The following is a 25,791-nucleotide window of genomic DNA, read 5'->3' as shown; positions in this document are numbered from 1 at the left end:
AGAAGCAGCCAGGCACGATATGATGTTCCTGTCCCACTCTAAGGTCAGTAAGGTTTTCCTCACAGATCTGATAAGCTACCACTTCCAACAGGGTGGTTTAGGGAGCTTTAGAGTGGTAATTGAGCATTTTGACACCCGGATGCCCTACTAAGTGGCGAGACATCTGCTTGTCATCTGTAAATTCCCTCAAACCCTTAATTTTTCATATCAGAATATGTTGATTCATGAGTAATTCCTGATCTCCTTTTGTAAAGAAATAAATTCAGTAAAACATGCTAAAATAACCAAATGATGGCCCCAATGTGAAATAAAATAGTATGAGGGACACTTACTGGTCAGAACTTACCACACCACATGTGTCCCAAGCATTTAGGACACAATGCCTGGCTCATAGCAGTTCACTAAATACTTTTGAAAATAATGAAAAAACAAATGGTCAATTTTATTCAGTAACGCAGGCAGATAAGACCATTGAATTTGTGCCACTTGAATGACAGTATGTGATACTCCTGACTTAATCTGAAGGGTTTTTAAGTCTCTAAATATGAAAGAGTAATTTTTCACCCTGAAGAGCACTCATATTATCCTCATACATTTGTGTCTTCTGGGTAATGATTTTAGGGACACTGCTTCACAGCCGGAACCCAACTCTGTGAGGATGTGCAGGCTCTTCCCAAGCTCTGTGGGATGGACCATGCCTACATCTCCAGAAAGGTGAGCTTCTCCTTGGGATCTGTGCCCAACCTATTAACATGTTAATATGGCTCTAAGACTCTAAGGCTCTAAGGAAGCTGTGATAAGGGAAAAAATGGAGAAGAAGAAAAGGCTGTGCCAGTTAGCACTTGAGTTGCTTCCCGGGCTACAAAGAAAATCAGACAAGGAGAGTCAAGCCTTTACTGAGAGCCTACCATGTGCTTTGCATGACTTTTAAATAGCATAGGGAGAAGACCAAGAGAAATGTTCCAGGATCAAGAAATCTGTGCAAATCAGGCTGTCTGGGTTAGATCACTAGCCTTACTCTTTACTGGCAAAATATAATTTGTCTCCCAATGTTTCCCTTGGACTTCTAAAAATAACACTTCTAATATCATCTACCTTGTCTAGTAAGGATAAATTCTTTAAAGAAGATAAAATGCCTCACAGAGATACTGCAACTTATTACCAAGTTTTTGTCCTGGAAAGTGAACTCAAAGTAATGCTTGAGGTATCAGAAAACCATCTATTCTCAGATCCGAGAACTTCAGCATGACCCAGAACAGACTTAGTTCTGGCATGGTAAATGGAGTACAGAGACATCTCAGGATGAGGAACAGAATAAAAGAAAGCCAAGAGAAAAAGGAAGTACATAAGACGCAGAATGCACACTGGTGACAAAACATTATCTGACTGAAGAAAGCTGTGCTGGCTCTCTGCACTCAGCAACTCCAAGTTAACCAACCATCACCATAGCATCACCTTTCATCTTCTAAACTAAAACAACTGCTATATAGAGGAAAGTTTCTCTGTCTGACTGCTATTTCCAGAGACATCAATCATGTGGAGGTGAAATTTACCCTTATTCCTCACCTCTAATGCCCTGATTGGCTGTTTGACGTGTGCAGGTTGTAAATAGAAAAAATAATGATATCACATCTCGTGACAACTGATCAAACTAAAGATATTTCAGAGAAACTCAGACATCCCTTCTTCTCTCACACTTCTCTTAGGAAGAAGTGCATACTTACAAGGCCTGGAGTAAGTGTGTATACCAGGCAGATATTTTGTTGATTCACTTCAAATGGGTCCTACTAACTTAAAATAATGTGTGCATCTTGAAAGAGGTACAAAGCAAATAGAAAATTTCATGTGTATATAAATGCTTATGGAGAGAGAGAGGGGTGTTACATATTATATAAATAGACTATTTCTGTGCCACACATTCATTCACACACAGCTCAAAATAAAAGTATACCAGAAAGTTATGAATAAACTCCACCAACTGCTTAATATCTGACAATACTGAACAATTTTGGAAACTATACTTAGGTTAACAATTCTATCATAAAATCTAATGGTTTCATATTGAATTGTTGTCTGTGTCCCTATAGAGAACTTAGCACTCAGCAACTGAATACCATTCTTTGATCACAGGATTAACATCAGAATTCGGGTTGTTTTAACATTCTAATCTCCCCAAGAGGGCACCAATTAAACAATCAGGTCTTTTGGTTGAATATTGACCATCAACACATATACCTATAATATAAACACACAGAGCAGTCTGCATATACTAAGAGTACAGAAACCCAAATCCTGATTACTCTGGGCAAAATATCTGATACCTTCTAGTCACGTAAGTTATGGCAAATCAGTTTGCCTCTCTAAGGCAAAATTTCCTCACCTCCAAAAGGAGAATGAATATTCTCATTTTCACTATCTTACAGGGATATAAGAAAATAAAATGAAAAAACAAAAGAACCCGTACTTTGACATATCTCTGAAAGCACTTTTAATTAGACTGTGTGTTCCTAGATGATGGAGACCAACAGTTATTCATTTTTGCAGACACAAGGTTTGCCCAATTAGCAGACACTTAGTGAATATTTGCTAAAATAATATAAATGAAAATGAGGAAGTCAGAAAGCCCTTTTCAAATATAAGATATTATATTTATATCTTATATAAATGAAGGCATAATGACATGGATTGACCTGGAGTGTATTACATTTAGTGAAATAAGTCAGACAGAGAAAGATAAATACTCTATGTTATCATTTATATGTGGAATCTAAAAAATAAAATAATCGAATGAATATAACAAAACAGAAACAGACTCACAGATATAGAGAACAAACTAGTAGTTACCAGTGGGATGAGGAAAGGGAGGAGGGGCAAGATAGGGGTAGAGGATTAAGAAATACAAACTACTATGTATAAAATAAATAAGCTACAAGGATATATTATACAGCACAGGGAATATAGCTAATATTTCATAATAACTTTAAATGGAATATAATCTATAAAAATACTGAGTCACTATGTTCTACACCTGAAACTAATATAATACTGTAAATCAACTATACTTCAATAAAAAAATAAAAATATTCTAAAAAGAAATTACAGTGAAGAAATATTACCGTATCTCTAAACATCTCTGTACTTAGCTTATGAATTTGCTTCATGTTTTCTATATTATGGTTATCAATCTTTCAAGAGAAAGTAAATTTTAAATAAACTTGAGTTCAAAGATAAAATGGCAAGCAACCTTCACAAGGGGGATCGACTATGCTTTTATATTATGCTTCTAAGAAGTTCCAGAGAGCAGCTGTTTTCGCAAATGAACTATGATAGAGATCAGCTTTCTCCCTTTCATTTACCACTTAAAATGACACTTGATTGTATTATTCAATGACAATAGTATACTTGAAAGTGTTTTCATTAATGTCAGTTTTTAATTACAATTTTAAACTAAGTATAACTCAATATTTTAAAGTATTTGTCACAGGCTATATTGTACAGCACAGGGAATATAGCCAATATTTTCTAATAACTATAAATGGAGTATAACCTTTAAAAATTGTGAATCACTATGTTGTACACCTGAAACCTATATAAAATTGTGAATCAACTATACCTCAAAAAATTTTTTTTAATTTAAAACTAAAAATAAATAAATAAAAATAGATTGAAAAATAAAAGTACTTGTGGGCTTCCCTGGTGGCGCAGTGGTTGAGAATCCGCCTGCCAATGCAGGGGACACGGGTTCGAGCCCTGGTCTGGGAAGATCCCACATGCCGCAGAGCAACTGGGCCCGTGAGCCACAACTACTGAGCCTGCGCGTCTGGAGCCTGTGCTCCGCAACAAGAGAGGCCGCGATAGTGAGAGGCCCGCGCACCGCGATGAAGAGTGGCCCCCGCTTGCCACAACTAGAGAAAGCCCTCGCACAGAAACGAAGACCCAACACAGCCATAAATAAATAAAAATAAATTTAAAAATAAATAAATAAATAAATAAAATAAAAGTACTTGTCGTCAGCAGCCTATGACAGAAGTCTGTAAACTACAGCCTGTGAGCTAAATCCAGCCCATGTCCATGAGTTAATGGATTTTATATTTTAAATGGTTGAAAAAAATCAAAATAACAATATGTTGTGACGTGAAGATCACATGAAATTGACATTTCAGGGTCCATGAATAAGTTTTATTGGAACACAGCCACGTTCATTCATTTTCAATATATTGCTTACATCTACTTTCATCTGATAGTGATGACAGAGGTGAGTAGATGCGACAGAGGCTGTATAGTGCGAAAAAGTTTGAAATATTTACTATCTGACTCTTAAAAAAATGTTGGCCAACTCATCTGTAAGGAGATGAACAGTGATATTGGAAGTAATAAAAGAATTAAGCCACGCTCCCTTGGACCTCGGGCTACCATATTTTCTGAACTACCTCCTCATTAGGTGGACAGTATAGAAAGTGCCAAAAGTTACTCTACCTGCCATTTTCCTTAGGGGACCTGAAAACAAAAATGGAAAGTGTTAAGCAGAGTTTAAGAGCGTTATAATTATCATATAATTCATCAAAGTATAAGTTCTTAATGTATTTCCTCTGAAATGTTTCTTTAAATGAAAATGCTTGTATATACTAGATAACGACAAATTCCTATACATTGAAGGAAGATAGCAAAGGTGGAGAAAGTATCCTATTTTAAAATCGATAGTCTTTACTGTCTTCAAACTTGTTAAAAATACTTTTAAACAATTAATATATGGTTATCTCTTTATAAATAAACTCTTTTTCAGTAGATCAGCAGAGAACTCCAGCTGTTCGCACTAACAAAATTGGGAATACTTTTGGGGGGATACAATGTGTTATGTGGTATTAAAATGAATAAAAGAAAATCAGATGGTATATAGTAAGGTTCTAAGGGGTTGGGAAAGGTCAGGACTGACTAACTTATAGGATATTGCATAGCCTTTAATATTTATTTATTTATTTAATATTTATTTAATGTAGAACTTCCCATGTGCTATGCATTTTACAAAAATTAATTCATTTAATCCTCATGAAAACTTATTAAGGACCATGAACATCCCCATATTACAGGTAAAGAAACTGAGAAACAAAACAACTAAATAATTTATCCAAAGCATTTTAAAAGTATTTTTTAATAAAGCAGGATTAATATAAATTGTATAAATTATCTTTTTTATACAAAGGAGAAGTTAAGGCTTGTTAATTTATCCAAAACCAGCCAGCCAGCAGTGCCAAAGGCAGGATTTAAACCTAGGCAAGTTGATCCCAAAGGCCAAGTTGCCTTTCAAGTGCGGCCAAATGAGAGAGGACTTCAAAAGCCTCGCCTTCTCAGGCTCTCATGTGAGCTTTAGTCACAGCTGGAGGCAAGTATCCTGTGCAAAGGGCTAAGGCTGAACTGGGAGACAGGTCATGGTGTGAGAGTAGGTGGAGGGTCAATTTACCATGCTTGCCCCGGCCCCTGCGCCAATAATTAGCCGAGTGTCCTTAGATAAAATACTTAAATTCCCTGTGCTCTGGTTTCCTTATCAGAAAAAAAGGAGGATAACAGTAACTATTTCACAGCATGGCTGTTGGGATTAAATGAATTACTATAAATACTGGCACACTGCGCTCGTAAGTGCTTGCTATTATTTCTGGAAAACCCAGAAGTTGTGACAAGACTATGCCAAAGATGCATACACTGTTAATTATGCTCAAGCTCCCCTGCATCCAATAGGTGGGCCGCAGCTACCACCCACCTGCTCCAAACCTTCAGAGGACTCAGTCTAGCACGGAGGTTAAGAGCGAGAGCTATAAAGTCAGCCACTTTGTTTCAAAATCCCTCCTATGCTCTAACTTAAAAACCCTCTGACCTTGGGCTAATACTTCATCCTTTTAAACCTGTTTGCTCCTCTGCAAGATAAGTATTAATAATAATATTTTTGCTGAAAGAGTTGACGATTATGTGAGCTCAGGAATGTGAAGCGGCCAAAAGTATTCACTCAATAAATGTTCACAAGTATTATGCTGCAGGTCTTAAGTAGTGAAGAAATGTCTTAAAAAGAGGTGTCTGGGACTCCCCTGGTGGCGCAGTGGTTAAGACTCCATGTTCCCAACGCAGGGGGCCTGGGTTCAATCCCTGGTCAGGGAGCTAGATCTCACATGCACGTCACAACTAACGAGCCCGTCTGTCGCAAATGACAGGGCGCAACCAAATAAATAAAATTAAATTAAAAAAAAAAAAAAAAAGAGGTGTCTGATTTACCCAGAACTGTTATGTTGATGAACACATCCCTTCCAGAGCTGCCATACACTGAGATGTCAAAGTCACCTTAGTGTAGCACTGATGAGCTTTAGGAGCACGCTGAGGTCACATCTAATCTGACTCCAGGCTCCCTTCAGTGCCAAATAAAAGCACTGTGACTTGTCAGCAGCAAGCTGGGGACATGAATTCCTAAGTTCTTACCCTGGCCCAACTACAATTTAATATATCTCCTTGAATATATTATTTTGCCTTTTTCTGACTCAGTTTCTTCACCTGAAAAACCAGCATTAGGAATACGAATTTATAGGATTGACATATACACACTACTATATATAAAACAGATGACTAATAAGGACCTACTGTATAGCACAGGGAACTCTACTCAATACTCTGTAATGGCCTATATGGGAAAAGAATCTAAATAAGAGTGGATATATGTATATGTATAACTGATTCACTTTGCGGTACACCTGAAACTAACACATTATAAATCAACTATACCCCAATAAAAATTTAAAAAATAAATAAATTTTTTAAAAAGGAATATGAATTTAACAAAATAGTATTGAATTACAGCATTCACATCATTTTGAATCATTGTTAGAGTATACATAATAAACACAAAAGGATATTCCATTTGAAATAAAGAGTTCTACAAAACATGTGCATTTTTAAAGTCTATTTACCTAAAGTCAAGTACATGAATGTCCTTGTAGCCCAGTAACCCAGTAAATGCATTTTCCACCTGTTAAAAATAAAAATAAACTTTATAACTATGTAGAAATGTAAAAAAAGTACATAAAAAAATGCTTTTAAGAGTCGAATATAAAGTGCACTGTTTACAACCATTAGAAGCTTGTACACACACATGGATATATGTGGATCAGAAAGTTAAGAAAATTATAATTGTTACAATGTTAGAAAATAGTTTTTACATCACTGCCACATTTTCCTTTTTCATTTTGATTTTTTAAGGTTTTGATGTGCTTTAATATTAATTTTTTCCAAATTATAAAAAACACACTTTTATTGGCAAAGCACTGTTTTTTCCCTTATGTGATGAAATGTGAAAAAAGGACTGGTTTCAAAGAAACTGTAATAACATTTTTTAATGTAATTATATGGATTAGAAATCTGGCCACACATGGACATATATACACTACCAAACGTAAAATCGATAGCTAGTGGGAAGCAGCCGCATAGCACAGGGAGATCAGCTCGGTGCTTTGTGACCACCTGGAGGGGTGGGATAGGGAGGGTGGGAAGGAGGGAGACGCAAGAGGGAAGAGATATGGGGACATATGTATATGTATAACTGATTCACTTTGTTATAAAGCAGAAACTAACACACCATTGTAAAGCAATTATACTCTAATAAAGATGTTAAAAAAGAAAAAAAAGAAAGAAATCTGGCCACAGCACACACGCTAACTAACACACAGTCAGGTGCTCATTTCCTCTAAGTGTAAAATGTCTGGTGGCATCTGTTTCCTACTCCTACAACACAAGGGACTGTGAACACAGCTAACATAAGAAAGAAAGATACAGACCTGGGCTTAGGCCTTGCTGACTGCTTGTCACGAAGGAGGTTATAAAGCAGTGACTGGTCAAAAGATCAATTTATGAGCATCACAACTGCAGGAACCAGTTTTATCAGTGAGTTTTTAAAATCAAGCCACATAAATCAATATAAGCTTAGTGACTAGAGCAGGGGGAAATGCTAGATTGGACCAAATACCTAAAAAAATCAGTTATGCATAAATACATATTTAACAAAATCGAACATTTTATCCACAACATTTCAGAAGGTGACGATCTCACCAGATAAGTCACTAGGGGGCCGACACTAGAACAAGAGAAGCTGTTAGTGGACTTTGGGGACACCTCTGGGCATCTGCTTTTAAAACCAAGTCCACATATAATCAGGAGAATGGGATTTTTTTAAAATCTTGGTTCACCGAAGATATTCATGCTTTGCAGATAAAGAATCCAAACATGTGAAACTTTTTAGCTATAATAATTGCCTTGTTTCATTCTCTGAAAGAAAACTGAGAAGTACTATTAATTCTTGGAGGATGGGGCTGGGGATAGAATCTGCAGGACTAGGAATCCAAAGACTGACGGTTAGTCCCAGCTGTTTTTACTGGCAGAGTGGCCAGGCACAAGTCTTCTTTTATATGATTAATGCTGCCCTGCCCACCAACCACATTAGTTTTTGTAAGATTAAAATGAATGTAGCTGAAAGTAGTCCATTAATTGCAAAATGCTGTACAACTGCATGTTATTATTAATACTAAACCCATCTCATCTGGGGCTTTGCTATCTCTTGATTCAAACACATATATGTATTCTAATTCATCATACCCAGTTAGCTATGTACAGGTACCCAGTTGTAATAAAGTCATTCCACTTTATTAACATCAAGATTAGTAACAGGTACAATTTACTGAGTGACTGCTATGTACCTGGTGCTTTGATATAATATTACTTCTAATCCTTTCAACAATACCAAGAGATACATATCTTTCCCATTATATGGTTGAGAAAACTGAGACTCTGAGATGTCAACTAATTTGTCCAGATCATGCATTTGGTAAGTGACTGAATCCAAATTTGCTCAATCCCCAATCTTTCTACTGAATTACATGCCTCATCCTCTTTCCCCTGATAAATGTGGTTTTAAAATTGGGACCAGGACTGGGAAAACTGTGAGGCTCACCACAACTTCTCACCTGAATTAAAATGAAGCGGACTCTGTATTGATATAAAGGAAGGAACACTTTCAAAGGAAGGAGGAGACCTGATTTTCCCTTCTACTCCTAGAAGCTGAAATGACCATGAACAAGTTACTTGCCCTCCTGGGTTTCATCTATAAAATGGAGATGATTACCCACACGGCAGCTGTTAGCAAACTGACATACAGCAGGCTGCAGAACACAAAGCACTATGCGGGGACACTGTGTTGATTCCGTGTCTGTTGTCACGTATCCACACTCCCAAGCCTATCACAATGGCCTTTCCCTCTCTGATGTCATTCTTGGTGATGTCCCAAGTTTATCTTACTCTTCTCCTCATGAAAAAAAAAAAAATATTAACAGCTCCCAAACCTCAGTCCTCCCAAGCAGGCTTTCTTTTTCCCTGTGTCTTGCAATATTACCTAAGAAATAATATTGAAGGAACAATTCCTGTGACTGTGTCCTGAAGGGAGAGAGCTTGAGGGCCTCCTTCAGTTTGCAGTAAACGTGGAGACAGGACCTTTCAGAGACATGACCCTGACTCTGCAGTTCCACACAAAGAAGTGGCTATTCGTAGACATTTTACTCCAGGTAAAAGGACAGGGATATAGAAAAAGGCCAGAGAAGGAACGGATCCTTCATCACTCTCAAATCACCTCAAGCCAATAGCTACCTATACCTCATAAAGTCCCTGCTGGAAATGTTTTTTCAGAGTGTTTATTAGACTTTCTCTAAATATGCAGTCATTCAGCACAATTGTTTACCCAAACACTGAGGCTTATTAAAGGTTCCTTAATCCAAGGGCAGAGAGAACCAAACAGCTGATCCAAGACACTATCTGATGCCAGGTGGCCACTGGCCTGGCTGACATTTCTTCCACACACCATACAGCCTCACAACTTGGCCACACAGCTAGGAAATTAATCGTCTGGCCTACATTCTCTGTGTCTGATGGCTGCAATAATGCTGCTTGGCTGAGAGATGCACATTTTTGTTTCTCATCTAAACAGTGTAAAGAGAAGGAAATTAGTCCAAGGTAATGGAATTGAAAAACTTAGCCAAAGAGAACTCCATCAAGAGCGATGGAAAAGAAATAAACAGGAAGGAATGATGTGCCCTCTCACTGGACAGAGAGAGGAGATGGGCACTCAGTGCCTTACAGTCTATACAAGAGCAACGGCACACAAGAAGGGGGCCAAGAATGGGTCATTTTTGACTGAAAGAATCTTGAGTTCAAGTCCCTATATAGAATTCTTCCAGAAAGTAAAGTTGTGGGATGGTCTAATGCACAATTCTTTAAAGAAACCCCTTTTTTAAAATATTTCCAACCAAGGAACAGAGATAACAGGAAAATTTACTTTTCACTGGATGTCCTTTTGTTCTTTGAACTTGGTGCCCCATACTACCTATTATTAACTGTTCAAAATTTTTCAACTTAAAAAAAGAGCAAATATAAAATTTAAAAAATTAAATTTAATGTTCCCTCAAGAAAAACAACACACTAAATACAGTTTCTCAAAGATGCTCATTTCTCCAAATATTGTCAAGTTAAAACCATGCCATAGAACACATTCTTCCTTGGCTGTGCAGCCAAAGTTGGAAATAGCATTTATTTGTTAGCAGATGGCAAATGCATAAAAAATTTTGTTTCAGTGAAATAGTTCATCTTTCAGTGAACTTTTCAGAGAGCTTTCTAAAGAAATGGCTAAATCACCACTCCCTGAATCAAATAGATGGAAAGCTTAAATCCGAAATCTACCTTTAACCAGTGCTGTTAATATGGGAAATTTACAACCCCAGCAAACTATCTTGTACACAAAAAGAAAAAAAAGAATAAAAACATACAAAAAAATCACCCACCTCTGAAATAAACTCTTCTACAAGGCGCTGGTGGTGAAAGCTGGAGGGATCCTGTAGTTCTTCATTGTATTGTTCCCCCAAAAGGTGGATACTGAATTCTGCAACCTGCTCCACTGCTGGTTTTGTGGATTCTTCTATCACATTCTCAATTTCATTGCTAATCTGGATTTTTAGAGAAAGAACAATAAATGTCAATGTTCACTCATTCAGTCAACAAATATTTATTGATCACCCATGATATGCCAGACACTGCCAAAGGCAACTTCTGATGACGACTGTTTATATAATATTTGACTTTGAAACTAACTGGTGGACTTTAAGACACAGGCTAATATTAAAATTACTGTGTATTTGTACATTCCTTTGAATACACAATGACTGGTTCAGAGAAGGATAGAAAATTTTGTTAGTAAATAAATAAAAGGAAAACATTTTTAAAGATGAAAAAGAGTTGAAATTATCATCTAAAAATAGTCTAGAAGGATGGTTCTCAAACTTTTTGGTGTTAGGACCCCTTTAAACTCTTAAAATTCATTGACGAACCCAAAGAAGTTTGGTTTTTGTGGGTTATATCTATAGATACACACCAAACAAAAAATTAAAAGAGAAATTTTAAATATATATATTAATTCATTTCAAAATAAGAAACTCATTACCTGTAAAAATGAATAACATATGTTTTGCAAAATAAAAAAATTAGTGAGAAGAGTAATGTTTATATTTTTACAAATTCTTTAAAGTCTGGCTTAATAGAAGATGGCTAGATTCTCATACCTGCTTCTGCATTCAATATGTTGTTTTAGCTGAAGTACATGAAGAAAATCCAGCCACACAGATATGTATTGGGTAAGGAAGGAATACATTAATAGCCTTTTCAGATAATCATGGATAATCTTTTCTGATACTGTGCCAAACTCAATAAGTGGAAGTTTTTTAAAGCTTAGTTTCTATGTGGAATCTGAAACCACACCAACAAACTTTTTGTACTCTGTAACATCTAAATCCAGGTCTTCCACAAGCCAAAGCTGGAACAATTTGAGCAACAAAATAAATAGTGGATTATAATCCAAAGAATAAAAGAAATATCCATGAGTCTGTACTGATATAAACAAATAATTTAATAAATAAATGAGAGAGAAGTGGCAATAGTTCCTTACCAAAGAATCCCAATTAACAAATGTAGAAGGAATGAGGAAAATAGAATATCACTACTAGAACCCAACAGTGATAATTGTTGCATGCAAGATACACTTGTGCTCATCTAATCCAAGTCCCTCCATTTTAATACACAAGAAAAACAGGGATTGAGATGGAAGAATGGCTAGCCTAAGGGCTCACAGCAAGCCAATGGCAGAGTCAGGAAGAGAATGCCGGGCTTTTTTCACTGTATCATCTTTCTTCCCTGATGGATCATATAACCACAGACCTTCAAAACTTCACAACTGGAAAGAACCTCGAAAATTTCACCATCCTTTCTGATGCCTGAATTCTCTCTACAGTATCCCCCCAAAATATCTATTTATCCTCAGTTTAAATGGCTTTGATGAGAAAGTCTTGGAAAGACTTTCAAAGGCAGGCCATTACATTTCCAAAAAAGCTCTCTCATGGTTGTAAAGTTCTTAATAAAACCCAAATATATTTCCCTGTAAATTCCCACTGATCTCAGTTCTGCAACCTGGAATGCGTATAAAAAGTGTAGTCCCCAGACAGCCCTTCAAATAAGTATAGGCAGCTGTCATCTTCCCTGATTTTTCACTAGTTCCTTTCCTCTAGAGACTTCTCAAGCTCTTAATGTCTTCCTTAGAGTGTGGTACACATAAGTGAGGTCTGATCAATTAAAATATGGTACAATTAAAATATGGTACAACCATCACCTTCCTTATAGTAGATTCTAATTTCTATTAATGCAGCCTGAAAGTACACTTGCTTTTACTAGTTTTTTTCCCCTCAGTACTCAGCTTTCTTCCCCATCATACTGCTGAGTCATGTTGAAACTAACAAAAACCTTTAGTCTTAAGGAATTTTGTACAAGACTTTGTCTTCTTCCAAATTAAATTTTCTCTCACTAAATTTGAACAGAAATTTCCACTTCCATTATTACTATAGAAGAAATATCCTTAGTAACCTTACTGCTACAGAATGTCTAAAATGCTAAATAAATATTTTTAATGTTTTTAATGCATACCTGGTTTGTAAGAAAACAAAGAAAGCCCCAAGGGATCAAAAAAGATAGGTTAGAAAAATCCAGAGAGGTGATTCAGTAATCTATGTGTACATAGTATATCTAGTGATCCCTTGTGACCTAGGCTTTAGTTTTAAATACCACAAAGGGATAGAATATAAATAGCAGGTCCCTACGTGTTGAAGTCAGATCAAAGACTCCTACATAAAGCAAGGATTTTAAAAACGCAATAGACAGTTTGAGCAACAAATTAGACTAAGTTGAAAGAAGAATAAGTGAACTGGAAGACATTTCTGAATGCAACAAAGAGAGACAAAGAAAGTTATGAAACAGTGGTTAACTGACAGAAGGTATAAAATGAGGAGGTCAGACATATATCTAATCATACGAGGTAACAGCTGAAAATTTCTTCTATACACATTTTTGTGAAACTGCAGTATCCTCAATACTGTATTATATACTATTATATCATAGTTATGGTTAGAGTAGTATATGATACAGTATTTGGGATACTATATAATACTAAATGATATAGTATTGGGGATACTATATACACAAGCATACCTCATTTTATTGGGCTTCCCTTTATTGTATTTTGCAGATACTACATTTTTTAGAAATTGAAGGTTTGTGGCAATCCTGAGTCAAGCAAGTCCATCAGCGCCTTTTTTCCAAAAGCATTTGCTCACTTCATGTCCCTGTGTCACATTTTGGTAATTCTCACAATATCTCAAATGTTTTTATTATTATTATATTTGTTATAGCGATCTGTGATCAGTGATCTTTGATGTTACTACTAGACTTCCTCAAGGCTCAGACGATTGTTAGCAGTTTTGAGCAATAAAGTATTTTTTAATTAAGGTATGTACATTGTTTTTTTTAGACATAATGCTGTTGTTCACTCAACAGACTATAGTAGAGTTTAAACATAACTTTTATATGCACTAGGAAACCAAAAAGTTCGTGTGACTTGCTTTATTGCAATATTCACTTTATTATGGTCGTCTGGAACTGAACGCACAGTATCTCTGAGATATGCCTGTAGCAGTACACTATACTACAGTATACTTACAGTACTATACTATATAGTATATGGGATTCTGCAGTTTCACAACAATGGGGATAAGAGTTGATTATGTTTATTTATTTTGCTTTGGATTTGTTGTACTTCCTTAACATGAAGCTTTATGACTATTATAAATTTTGAGAAATTCTCAGTCATTATCTCTCATCATTAGATATAGATAGACAGAGAGAGAGCAATATCTTAAAAGTAGGACAAAAAAATAGTAAGATTACCCACAAGGGAATAAGAACTGAATTGTTAGTTGAGCTCTTAGTAGCAACAATAAAAGTTAGAAGATAGTGAAATAAAACCTTGAAAATAAAAAACTCAATCTAGAATTTAATACAGATTTTAAGTATCTTTCTAGAATAAAAGGATAATAAAGAAATTTTCAGGTGACCAAAAACTGAGATTGAACCAGTGAGATATTCTCACTAAAGTAATACCAGAAGCATATATTTCAGAAGGAAAATTAGTCCAGAAGAGAGGTCTAAAATGCAAAAAAGAGTTTTAAGAAAATAAAGTGGTAAACATCTGGGTAAATGTAAAACAAACTTTAACTGTATAAAATAAATATAATAAAATAAATTTGTGGGATTAAAAAGAGAGAGAACTAAAAGGGAAAGAACAAAAATACTGAAAAATAGCATATATAATAGTAGGGTGATCATTTGAATCATTCTAATGTTCTAATGTTCCTATATTACTCAGGATAAGGATAAAGATTCTGAAAAACTTGAATATTGCTAGATTAAATACACATAATAACACACAGGGTAAATACTAACAAAACAGAAATAAAGTATATAATTTCTAAAATGGTATCTGGAAAATGTGTTAGGAAAAAACTGAACTGTAAAATTGTACATTAGGCTTCACTTTGAACTAGAGGTACAGGCAATCTAATTCCTGTCATGTATCCCTGTACTATTTTGTTTTCCTACTGATTCTATAAATCACCTTCAAATCACCCTCTCTGTTTTAGAATGTTCCAACTGATTACACACAATGTCTTCATTTCTATTATAGTGAATTCTATCTCACTCTGTAAATGTTTCCAGACCTAAATCATAACTATTCTGCCTCAAGTTCAGAACTACAGTATCACTTTTTATTCAAATATTTATCAAATGCCAATATTTTCTAGTACCATCTAATTTGGACACAGTTGTACTAAGGGTAAATATATTGATTCAAGGATCCCAAACTACCACCAGCCTTGTTCAGTGACAGGGAAACTAGTGGGGCAGAGTAGGGTGACTTAACCTGACTTCTCAGAAGTTAAAATGTCTAAGTTGGTAAGAGAAGGTGTAAGGTAACAAAATTGTATCTTTCTAGTGAGTATGTTCAATCAGAGTTTGCTTATATTAAGTAATCTAGGATTTATGCATATTTAACAAAATTTCTAACAAAATGTTTCTGTCTTCCTGGAAGTGTATACTTTTTTAAAAATTTTGAATGTGATAGAAAGCCAACTTAATGTTGTTTAGTGGACAGATTACTATTAATAATGATGCATTTAAAAAGCATGGTATTTCTTTAAACTACATAAAATCTATATACTTTCCCTCTGAAGAAGACTAAGTCCTGATTTATTAAGAGACAGAAGAACATAAGCAAAAACCCTCATGTACATGTAAATTATGTACACAGCCCACAAAAGACAGTGGGCATACCATGATGACAGCTCCCCAGGCCCCTAGTCATTTCATTTACAATTTGAAGCCATTCCTTGCCAAAAGCAGATTTACTTGGCTCTCTAAGGAATCGCAGATTTTTTGTACTGGTTTTAGAATCTACATTTCCATAAAAGGAACCACCTGAAGTTTTGTGTAGTCTGGCAATGGACTATAAATCTCTCTTAATCCCTATTCTCCATGTTAGAAACTAAATAACAAAACAGAACATCACTCACACTCTCTTCTGGCCTCTCCAAGCTGCTCTCTGAGATACCTTCATAGAAGGTCACCCCTGGATATGGAACACTGAGACTGGCACCTAAGTAGAAAAACAAAGACATGTGCATGAATTCAGTCCATGACTAAATCAGAATTCCTATCAGGAAACAAGAAACTGATTTCCAAGGCATTTCTAAAAGTCATTTACTTTTTCATCCTAGAAATTCTGTGCTTTCTAACCTCAAGACACATTTATCCAGAGTCTCCTCAGCACAAGAAATAAATATGACTCATTCAACAAGCATTTATTGATAAGTACTATATGTCAGGCTCTATGTAAGCCTCCAGGGATACTAAGTCCCTATCCTTAAGGAGCTATCTAATAAAACTAACACTCTCAGATAGGGGAAGTGGGTGAAGGTTGGAATTGGCCATAAGTTAAAATCTTTTTTTAATTGGGGTATAGTTGCTTTACAATGTTGTGTTAGTTTCTGATGTACAGCGAAGTGAATCAGCTACATGTATACATATATCCCCTCTTTTTTGGATTTCCTTCCCATTTAGGTCACCACAGAGCATTGAGTTCCTTGTGCTATACAGCAGGTTCTCTTTAGTTATCTATTTTATACATGGTAGTGTATATATGTCAATCCCAATCTCCCAGTTCATCCTACCTCCTGCCCATAAATTATAATTACTGAAGCTGGGCCTCATTGTGCTATTTTTGTATATGTTTGAAATTTCCAACATAGAAGAGCTTTTTTAAAAAAAAATTAAAAATAAAGAAAGCAACTACTAATTTATAGGAAATATAGAGGTCAAAGTAAATGTTAAAGTACACCACAGAATGCAATCAGAAAAAATTCTTACTCTACAAGACAAATGACAAATGGTAGAGCTAGAAAGGTCCTACCTTTTGACATAAGCAGTAATCACAGGGTGTTTGCCATAAAACAATTGTTTAGGTTGTACATTTGTTTTAAGCAGTTTTCTGATTTTGTATTATACTTAATAATTAAAGATTCTTAAGTACCCACATCATAATGCCATAAAATAAGTGAAAAAAGAATTAATTTTTCTTGAGATTCTTAAATAACACAGAGAGAGAAACACATGGTATTTTTAAAATGTGAGCTGAAAAATTTGCTTCCTTTCAATTAAATAATAAATTTTAGAAGAAAAGTGAATAAAGGCACAAAAGCATACCTCCCAATGTTGACGTATCACCAACAGGAACTGGAGATGACAATTCAGGGCTAGGAAAAAAATTGTTTGGAGTTATTAAATGATAGAAATGTGAGGGGTTATTTTGGGGTTTGTTTTCCAAAAAGGATTCACCAGATCTCCAAACAACGATTCCCAAACCAAAGTACTGAGTAGCAAATTAAAAAAAAAAAAAAAATAGTCTTTACAATTGATTTATTTTACATTTTTTGATGCTACTCAACTAGAATCACCCTACATAAAGTACTCCCTTACTTACTATTTCATAACACTGTTTCATTTCTTCTCAGTTCTTATCACTATGGGAAATTATTCTGCTCATTTATTTATCTACTTTTTGATCTCTGTCCACGCCCTAATCCTCTAGAATGGCATTGTCTAATATGGTAGCCAGTGGACGTATGTGGCAATTTAAATTAATTTAAAATTAAAGTTTAAAATTCAGAACTTTATCCACACTAGCCACATTTCAAGTGTTCAACAGTCACATGTGGCTAATGGCTACTTTATTGGACAGCCCAGAACAAGTCCATCATCACAGAAGTTTCTATTGAATAAGACTGCCTCAAGAATCTAAACTCCATGAGATTAGGGACCTTACCTGCCATATTCATGCTGTATCTCCACCCTAAAAAAGAACCTACCACTTAATAGGTACTGAATAGATATTTTGGGAATAAATAAATAAATACTATTGGCCAACCAGTGTAGTGTAGAAGGCCCTTGACATACAGTTTTGAACAAAACACCCATGGTCTATGAAGGTTACCATCTAATAGAAAACAGATAACAAATACATGATTACAAACTCAACAAGTAGTACAGACACGAAAGCACTGGCTCCTAAGGCAAACATATAAGCCCAAATCTCATCTCATTGGAGAGATCACAGAGTCATAAAACTTTTTAATATAAAACAAGTCAAGCTTAGAGAAATGATTTGCTATAGGCCACATTGCTCTCAGGTTTCAGGTCCCCCGACTATCTTTTAACCATGTTGCCCTGCAACTGCAAGCAAAGATCAGAAGAGATCAGAGGATAATCTGAGAAAGCCCTTGCTCTAAAGAAAAGAAGGTGGGTTTCTGCAAGTCCAAATTTCCATATACCCCCAAAATATACAATTTAAATTATAGTAATTGAAAACTCTCTTCAACTTTCCACAAGTCAGCTTTCGAAGGAGACTTTATCACGGTCAAAATGTCTCCCTCTCAGACTTGATAATGTCTCAGTGAGTCCCATCTTCACTTCAGAACCACACCTTTAAATTGTCCCGCTGCTCTAAACTAGATCATGGTGGGGCGGGGGGCGGGTTGCTCACAGCCATCAGATAAACATGGCACACATCTTGAAGCATCAATTTTTTACTCCAAAGTAGAAGCATAGGCAGGGAGCTAAGTAAAAACTGATATGGAATTTAAAACATCTTAATATTAAAACAAGGGTGGCTATAGAGTAGAATATAGAGTTTAAATGAATATTAAGATAAAATATGATAGTTTCAAAGCCATTTCATGACTGGAATTGGAGTGAGGGAGTCAACTAGGGCCATGTTCCCTAAAGCCCCAGGCTTTGGTAGAAAATTTGAGAAATATAGGTTAAAAAAAAATCTCCCCATAAGGATTCTTCTGGTTTTAGAAATACTATCTAGAAAGAATAACATATTAAACCAGTACACCAAACCTATCACTATTGGTTATTTTTCATCCACTTGCAGGAAACTGCTTACTAAGTGAGCTGTCATCCAAAAGAACCTAAAGGAATAGGACATCTGGATAAGTCATTTTGATGAATGATGAGTAGAGGAAGACCTGGATGATGAGAAAGCACCAAGAGGCTTCTTGGGTTTCAGGAGATGGAGCTTAAAATACTAGGATTCAGATGCATTTGGAAGAGACATTAACATCATCAGGCTTGAATAGGATTTATCAACTGTCCACAAGGCAGAATCCCTCCCAATACCTTCACTTTATAGATGAAAAATCAAGGTGCAAATGGTAAAGCAATTTTCTCAGGGTCACACAAAGACTTGATGACCCAAGGCCATACCTAAAATTCCTAACCATATCCAGTTCGCTTTTTTTTTTTTTTTTAAGATTTATTTATTTTTTTTTTAAAGATTTATTGATTGATTGATTGCTATGTTGGGTCTTCGTTTCTGTGCTAGGGCTTTCTCTAGTTGTGGCAAGCAGGGGCCACTCTTCATCGCGGTGCGCAGGCCTCTCACTATCGTGGCCTCTCTTGTTGCGGAGCACAGGCTCCAGATGCACAGGCTCAGTAGTTGTGGCTCACGGGCCTAGTTGCTCCGCGGCATGTGGGATCTTCCCAGACCAGGGCTCGAACCCGTGTCCCCTGCATTAGCAGGCAGATTCTCAACCACTGCGCCACCAGGGAAGCCCCAGTTCGCTTTTTAATGATAATAATAGCAAGAATGACTACAGTTAAATTTATCGTGTCAAGCATTGTGTTAAGTGCTTTATCTTGGTTAACTCACTTAATTCTGGCATCAATCTTAAAAGGAAGACACTATAATCCCCATTTATGCATATGAGGAAACTAATGATAGAAGAGATTAAGAATTTGCTCAGGGTCACACAGCTAGCCAATGAAGGAGCTGTGATGTAAAATCGGCCCATTTGATTCCAGAAACCTCACTCCTACCCACATTAATTCCACATCACATGGACTTTATGTGACCCATATTCCCTAGAAGAGCAACCAAGATGGTTTTACTTGGTCTTAATGATAGTGGTGTACATAAACTAAAAGACCTAAAAGTCAAAATGTGTAAGGACCAAGAAAGAGGAAGGGAAACCCAGTCAAAGCTGGAGAGCAATCAAGTATGAAGAGCAAACAGGTCAAAGTAAAACAAAGCACAATACTACAGTAGCTAGAATAGGAAGTTGGGATGGCATGGCAGAGAAACCAGACCTCATCTGGGGTTGGTCAAATTGTCCCCCAAATTAAAATCAAATTTAAGCTAATTCTCTAAGTAAACACTAAGAATGGAGAAATCTGCTCACTTCAGTAGAACTAGATTTCACTTACTAAATTCAAAATAACATTATTTTAATGATGGTAAGTAGGCAACTCTCAGTAACTCAAATCATTTGTCTAACACTCTAACACTTAATCCCTCATCCTCCCACACTTCCTTCAAAAGACAGTAACAAGAATCCTTTCACATTTTCTCATTAGGTGTGCCTCCTGCAGGGATACCCTAAAATGTGACTCACAACAGAACTAGAACACAGAGTAGTATTGGGTTTGGAGACAGAAATGCTTCATTTCTAGGCCAACCCACAAATTTGAAGTTGGTCAGCTAAGACCTTTAGCTTAATACCAGCAGCAAACAATCCCCTACTGTCTCATTTTCTCAGTTTATCCAGCTCATAATTTATTCCTCACAACTACTACCTAATCATGTCAGTGGAATTCAGATGGAATTGTGTCAAAAGATATCATAGCCACATGGAATATATGTTTAAAAATACAGTAAAACAAGCCAACAGTACTTTCATATCTAGATTACTACTCTCCTTTACAATTTGCTATACTTTGCTCTAGAATCTGTTAACTGTAATGAGCATGTGACAACAAAAGAACATAAGGCAAGGAGTTAGGAATCCTGGGTTCTAGTCCCAGATGTATCACCAACTTTGTGTATAACTTGGGAAAATACCTCAGTTGCTCTGGGCCTCAAGAACTAATCTCTAAAATAGGAACACCTCCTGCCCTACCTACTGCACAAGGGTGCTGATGAAAACTAAATAAAATATTATACGCAGAGGCATTAGGAAAAGAGGCAAGGTGCCATTTTTGGGGGGTGCACCACAGAGGCAAGGTGCCATTGTTGGGAAGCGCACAAGGAGAGGGGCGGGACCGCCATAGAAGCTTCTTTCTCTGCAGCAGGGCACCGCCTACACGAGCTCCAGGTGCGAGCTGCTGCTGCCATCTTGGACTCGAGAGGTGGCTCGGACCCGCTGCCCCCGCCTTCCTCAGAGCATGTGGGTAGGGCCACGCACCTGCACACCCTCTATCAAGGGGATAAAGGACAGCACATGCTGAGGAAAGAGACGGCAAGCATTCAAACCAAAAACAGCCCTCACACCAAAAAAATATTAAACCCACACAAGCTATGCAGGGATGATCCCGCATATAAATAGCCCTCCAAGACTACAGTAGATAATTGTTTTTCCTAAACTCACAGAATGAGAGAAATATAAGTAAAATGAAGAAGCAGAGGAACCACTCCCAATTAAAAGACCAAGAGAATTCCCCTGAAGGAACAAACAATGAAACAGACCTCTTCAGTCTAATAGACACTGAGTTCAAAAAGGAGGTAATGAAAATGCTGAAGGAATTAAGAAAGGTTATCGACAGAAATTCAGATTACTGTAAAAAGGAACTAGAAACTATAAGGAGGAACCAAGAAAAATGAGAAAATTCATTTATTGAGACAAAAGCTGAGCTAAAGGCAATGAATAGCAGAATGAATAATGCAGAAGAAAGAAGTGATCTGGAAGACAGAATAATGGAAATTACCCAATCAAAACAGCAGACAGAAAAACAAATGAAAGCAAAATAAGAGACCTATGGGATAATACAAAGCATGCCAATCTATGCATAATAGGGATTCCAGAAGGAGAAGAAAGAGAAAAGGGGATAGAAAATGTATTTCAATAAATTATGACTGGAGCTAAGGGGAGATGTTTTCAAGATGTCTGGCTGGAGACAAGCGCTGGAGGAGGGCTTTTTGTAAAACAGGTAACCTGGGAACACTTGAGCATGTTTAAATGCTAATGAGCAGTTAGTAACAGGAGAAGTTGAAGACTCAGGAGAGAGAGAGAAAAACAATGACAGGTTGATGTCTGAAAGGTAAGATGGGATGTGAGGTCCTGAGTAAGGTGGAAAATGCTTTTTTTTTAATAGACTTGCCAGATGATAGTAGGGGGAAGGTTAAATTGGTACACAGCAGACTATTTGGTACAAGCCATATGTTAGCAGATAGGTTAGAGTTCATGTAGAAGAAGCAATTTAAATTACAGACAAGTATTGTGGTAAGCAGAATAATGGTCTCCCAAAGATGTCCACATTCTAATCCGCAGAACCTGTGACTACGTTAGGTTACATGCAAAGGGGAATTAAGGTAGCAGATGGAATTAAGGTTGCTAATCAGCTGGCCTTAAGGAAGAGGGCATATCCTGGTTTATCCAGGTAAGCCCAATGTAAATGTGGAGGAAGGAGGCAGAAGAGTGTCAGAGTGATAGAATATGAGAAAGTCTCGACCAGCCACTGCTAACTTTGAAGATGGAAGGGGGTCATAAGTCAACGAGTGTGGGCAGCCTCTAGAAGCTAAAACCCGCAAGAAAACAGATTCTCCCCTATAGCCTCCAGAAAGGTAACGCAGACCTGCCAACACCTTGAGACTCATGTCAAACTTCTGAACTACACAACTGTAAGATAAATTTGTGTTTTTTTAAGCTACCAAAGCTTGTGGTAATTTGTTGCAGCAGAAATAGAAAACTAGTACAAGAATCTCAACACAGAAAATGAGAGTAATCTCAAGAAAACCATAAAAATAAATTTAAATATAGAAAAGTGATGGGCAAATTAAGGGTTTTAAGGGATGACTATAATATTCAGCTTAAAGAAAGAGGGGCTTAGTGAATTCCTACACCACTTCCATGGTTTCACTCCCAGTGTTACCTAACTCCAGGTCACCTCATTTCAGCAAGTACCATTTCAGCAAGTACCACAACTTTTCATCCCACCCTGACCTGGTCTGCTCTAGTTTCACGGGAAGGATACCAACTTTTAAATTCTCAAAATTTAGTTATATTTTTGTTCATCTGTATTGCTATTTTTACTCATGCCCTATTTTCTAAGGATGGTGCATAGTATTTTGAGTCTCCTCGTATATCTAGGACATACAGTGCCTTATCAATAAAAATAGGTGACACAGTCAGTTCTCTATGATGTTTATTTATGAATGTTTCAACATGATTAACACATCAGGAAAACTAAGCATAATAAGAATTTCTCCTCTACACATACACAATTTCATTACAAGAAATAGTAGGTGAATGAAGAAAACTGCACCCAGTTGAAGTGAGCTACGTAGGAATACACAAACTACACCTCAAACATCTTCCACCAACCTCTGTTCACCTCATGTGTTATGTGTTATGTGTTATGACACCAATCCACATATGGTGTTACAACTTTCCATCCTATTTCAGATAACCTTCCTTCCACCACTTTATAATAACTCACAAGCTACAATCTTTCCAATGTCTATTTTCACAGGTAAACTCCAAGGCTTCTTCCAGGTTAAGAGCCATATTTATTACGGTTTTTATATACTTCTTAACCATATAAGATATGTAAGATGTGCTATCATTTTTATTACGTACAACCATGAAGATTACTGGCACTGGTAAGACCCACAAGGTTATTTAGTCTACTGCATTGCATGTTGCAATGGCAATCACAAGTAACCTTTGAGCTCTGGCTCTCAGAGGTGAAGAACCCACATTTAAAGCACCACATGGCCCCACATCTAAGCAGAAGATCAATCCCAGGCCCCAGCATAGACTCAGTGGTACTGTTAGCTGTATGAAATGAGACCACAAGGAGTCCCACTTTCCTCCTGTTTACTCATGTTTGATTTGAAATTTACATATACCCCACTACAACCCACAGGTGTACTCCAGCTATGCTTTTGCCTGGACTCTGCTGACCAGGCTAGACCTCTGGACACTGACTCACCTAGTTGGTTTTTCAATCTGTCCTTCCATCTAATTTGAGGCAAAATTCTGGACTCTGACCTGAATTGCATGCCCTAGTGATGTTTTTCAAAAAAACATCACCTGCATGCCGGCATAATCTAGATATTTTGAGTATGGATAGAATTGGAAATCTTTAGTCCCTGTAGGCTCAAAATCCCTCACCTTCCATGATCTGCTTTGTCCTGCTACTGTTCAGGAGCCAGAAATGACCTTAATTCTAAGCCCAAAGGCCCACAGAGCCAAGACTCATACCACTGGAGGATTCATCAAGGTTGTGCTATTCCTACGCTTCAACATCATAATCGTCATTACACAATAAAGTGACCCACACCACAACCCATCATTTAGTAAACTACCCTCCACTAAAGTGTACCATTTTAGATAAATATTATCATTAGCCTGTAAGCCTCAACAAGAGTAGATCATTTGGTATTCCATTTCCAAAAATCTATTTTCTCACCCAAGAGAGAGGACCAAGTCTGGCTCCTGGGAAGGTCAGACAGTAAACTAGCACAGTGGCTGCAGAGGTCATCTGGGAAAGGGAGTGGCCTCAAGATGAGGAAAAGCATTTGAGACTTACCCACAGGCCTGGTCATTGCAGGAACTGGCAAGAAAACAGGAAGGAATCATCAAATGTGGGATGAGTCTGGGAATAGGTATGATACATGTCTGTTGCCAAGCATGAACTTAGGGAAAAAAGACACTCACCTGCTTACAGTTTCCTTTGTGTGTGTCAGTTTCTAAGGAAAACAAAGATATAAAAATGACCATGTGAATTAATGATAGTTAATAAGCAGTAAACAAAACGTATTGCATCTAGAACACTAATGCCTTAACACAGAATCTATGTTATTATTCTCTATGGCTAGAGAACTAGTTAAAGCAAGGTACTAATGATGCCAAGTTTGTTTTGTGACTGCAAGAATGTCCCGACACTCAAGTCCCTGTGCTGTCTTAATGGGCAAAGATTAACAGACTTCACCTGCTAATCATTCCAAAAAGATCTACAGGTAAGAGATTGGTAGAGTTTTACATTAACCTTCCATGGACTTAGAACCAAACTGTTTTGTGATCTAATACATTTATAGAAACTCTCATCATAGACCAATATAATCATGTGGATAAAATAACTATGAAATCTGATTCTCCAGAATTCAGACAAAAAGATAAATTGTCTGATAAATAGTTGGATTATTCCTCTGGGGCATTCCAAAGCAAATTGTCTCCAAGTTTCCTCTAAATTAGTGGTTTTATTTTGAGACCAATACGATAAAAAGAACACTAATTTGGAATCAGAAGAATTCCATTTTCTCTTTCTTAGCTATGGAGGTAAATCCCAAAATCTCTCTGGTGCTGGGCCTCAATTTCCTATCGGTAAAATGGAGAGACTATTACTCTAAATAATTCCCAAAATATTTATAAATAACTCATGGCTCTTACTATACAGACTCCCCTAGAATAATCTCAGCCACTCTTTTTTTTCCTTTTTTAATTTCAACCATCCAGCAGCTTCAACTGTGATTTTATTTCCTTTAATTAATCTCTCTCAAGATACATATAAGCATATAGCAAAATCATCATTTTATCAGGTTATACTATTAGCTTTAAAATTTTATAGGCCAGCATGGTGGTTATTTGTACAAATGCTGGCATTCTGAGTTCTGATAAAGGGTGTCAACCACATAAATTCACCACCTATGTGTAAACAGTTGTTGTTACATTTAAAATCAAGCTAAAAAAACCCCAGAATGTATATATATGTAAAACTGAATCACTT

At 36.6% G+C, this 25,791-nt stretch overlaps 1 protein-coding gene across 1 annotated transcript in view; it reads right to left on the bottom strand.

Annotated features, from left to right (window-relative positions):
- The window catches only part of IMPG2 (interphotoreceptor matrix proteoglycan 2), a 70,709-nt gene that overhangs the window by 28,238 nt on the left and 16,680 nt on the right, over positions 1–25,791 (bottom strand). Inside the window, exons 4-9 of the mRNA XM_059922196.1 lie at positions 24,723–24,754; positions 17,209–17,258; positions 16,020–16,102; positions 10,857–11,018; positions 6,948–7,006; positions 4,477–4,497 (exon numbers count right to left, since the gene is read on the bottom strand). Of these exons, the coding sequence (XP_059778179.1) occupies positions 4,477–4,497; positions 6,948–7,006; positions 10,857–11,018; positions 16,020–16,102; positions 17,209–17,258; positions 24,723–24,754 (407 nt within the window). The remainder of the gene's footprint in view (positions 1–4,476; positions 4,498–6,947; positions 7,007–10,856; positions 11,019–16,019; positions 16,103–17,208; positions 17,259–24,722; positions 24,755–25,791) is intronic.

Source organism: Balaenoptera ricei, chromosome 4 (assembly GCF_028023285.1).
Source record: "Balaenoptera ricei isolate mBalRic1 chromosome 4, mBalRic1.hap2, whole genome shotgun sequence".
Classification (NCBI taxonomy): Eukaryota; Metazoa; Chordata; class Mammalia; order Artiodactyla; family Balaenopteridae; genus Balaenoptera; species Balaenoptera ricei.
The sequence above is the reverse complement of the archived record's forward strand: the minus strand, read 5'-3'. Positions and strand labels throughout refer to the sequence as shown.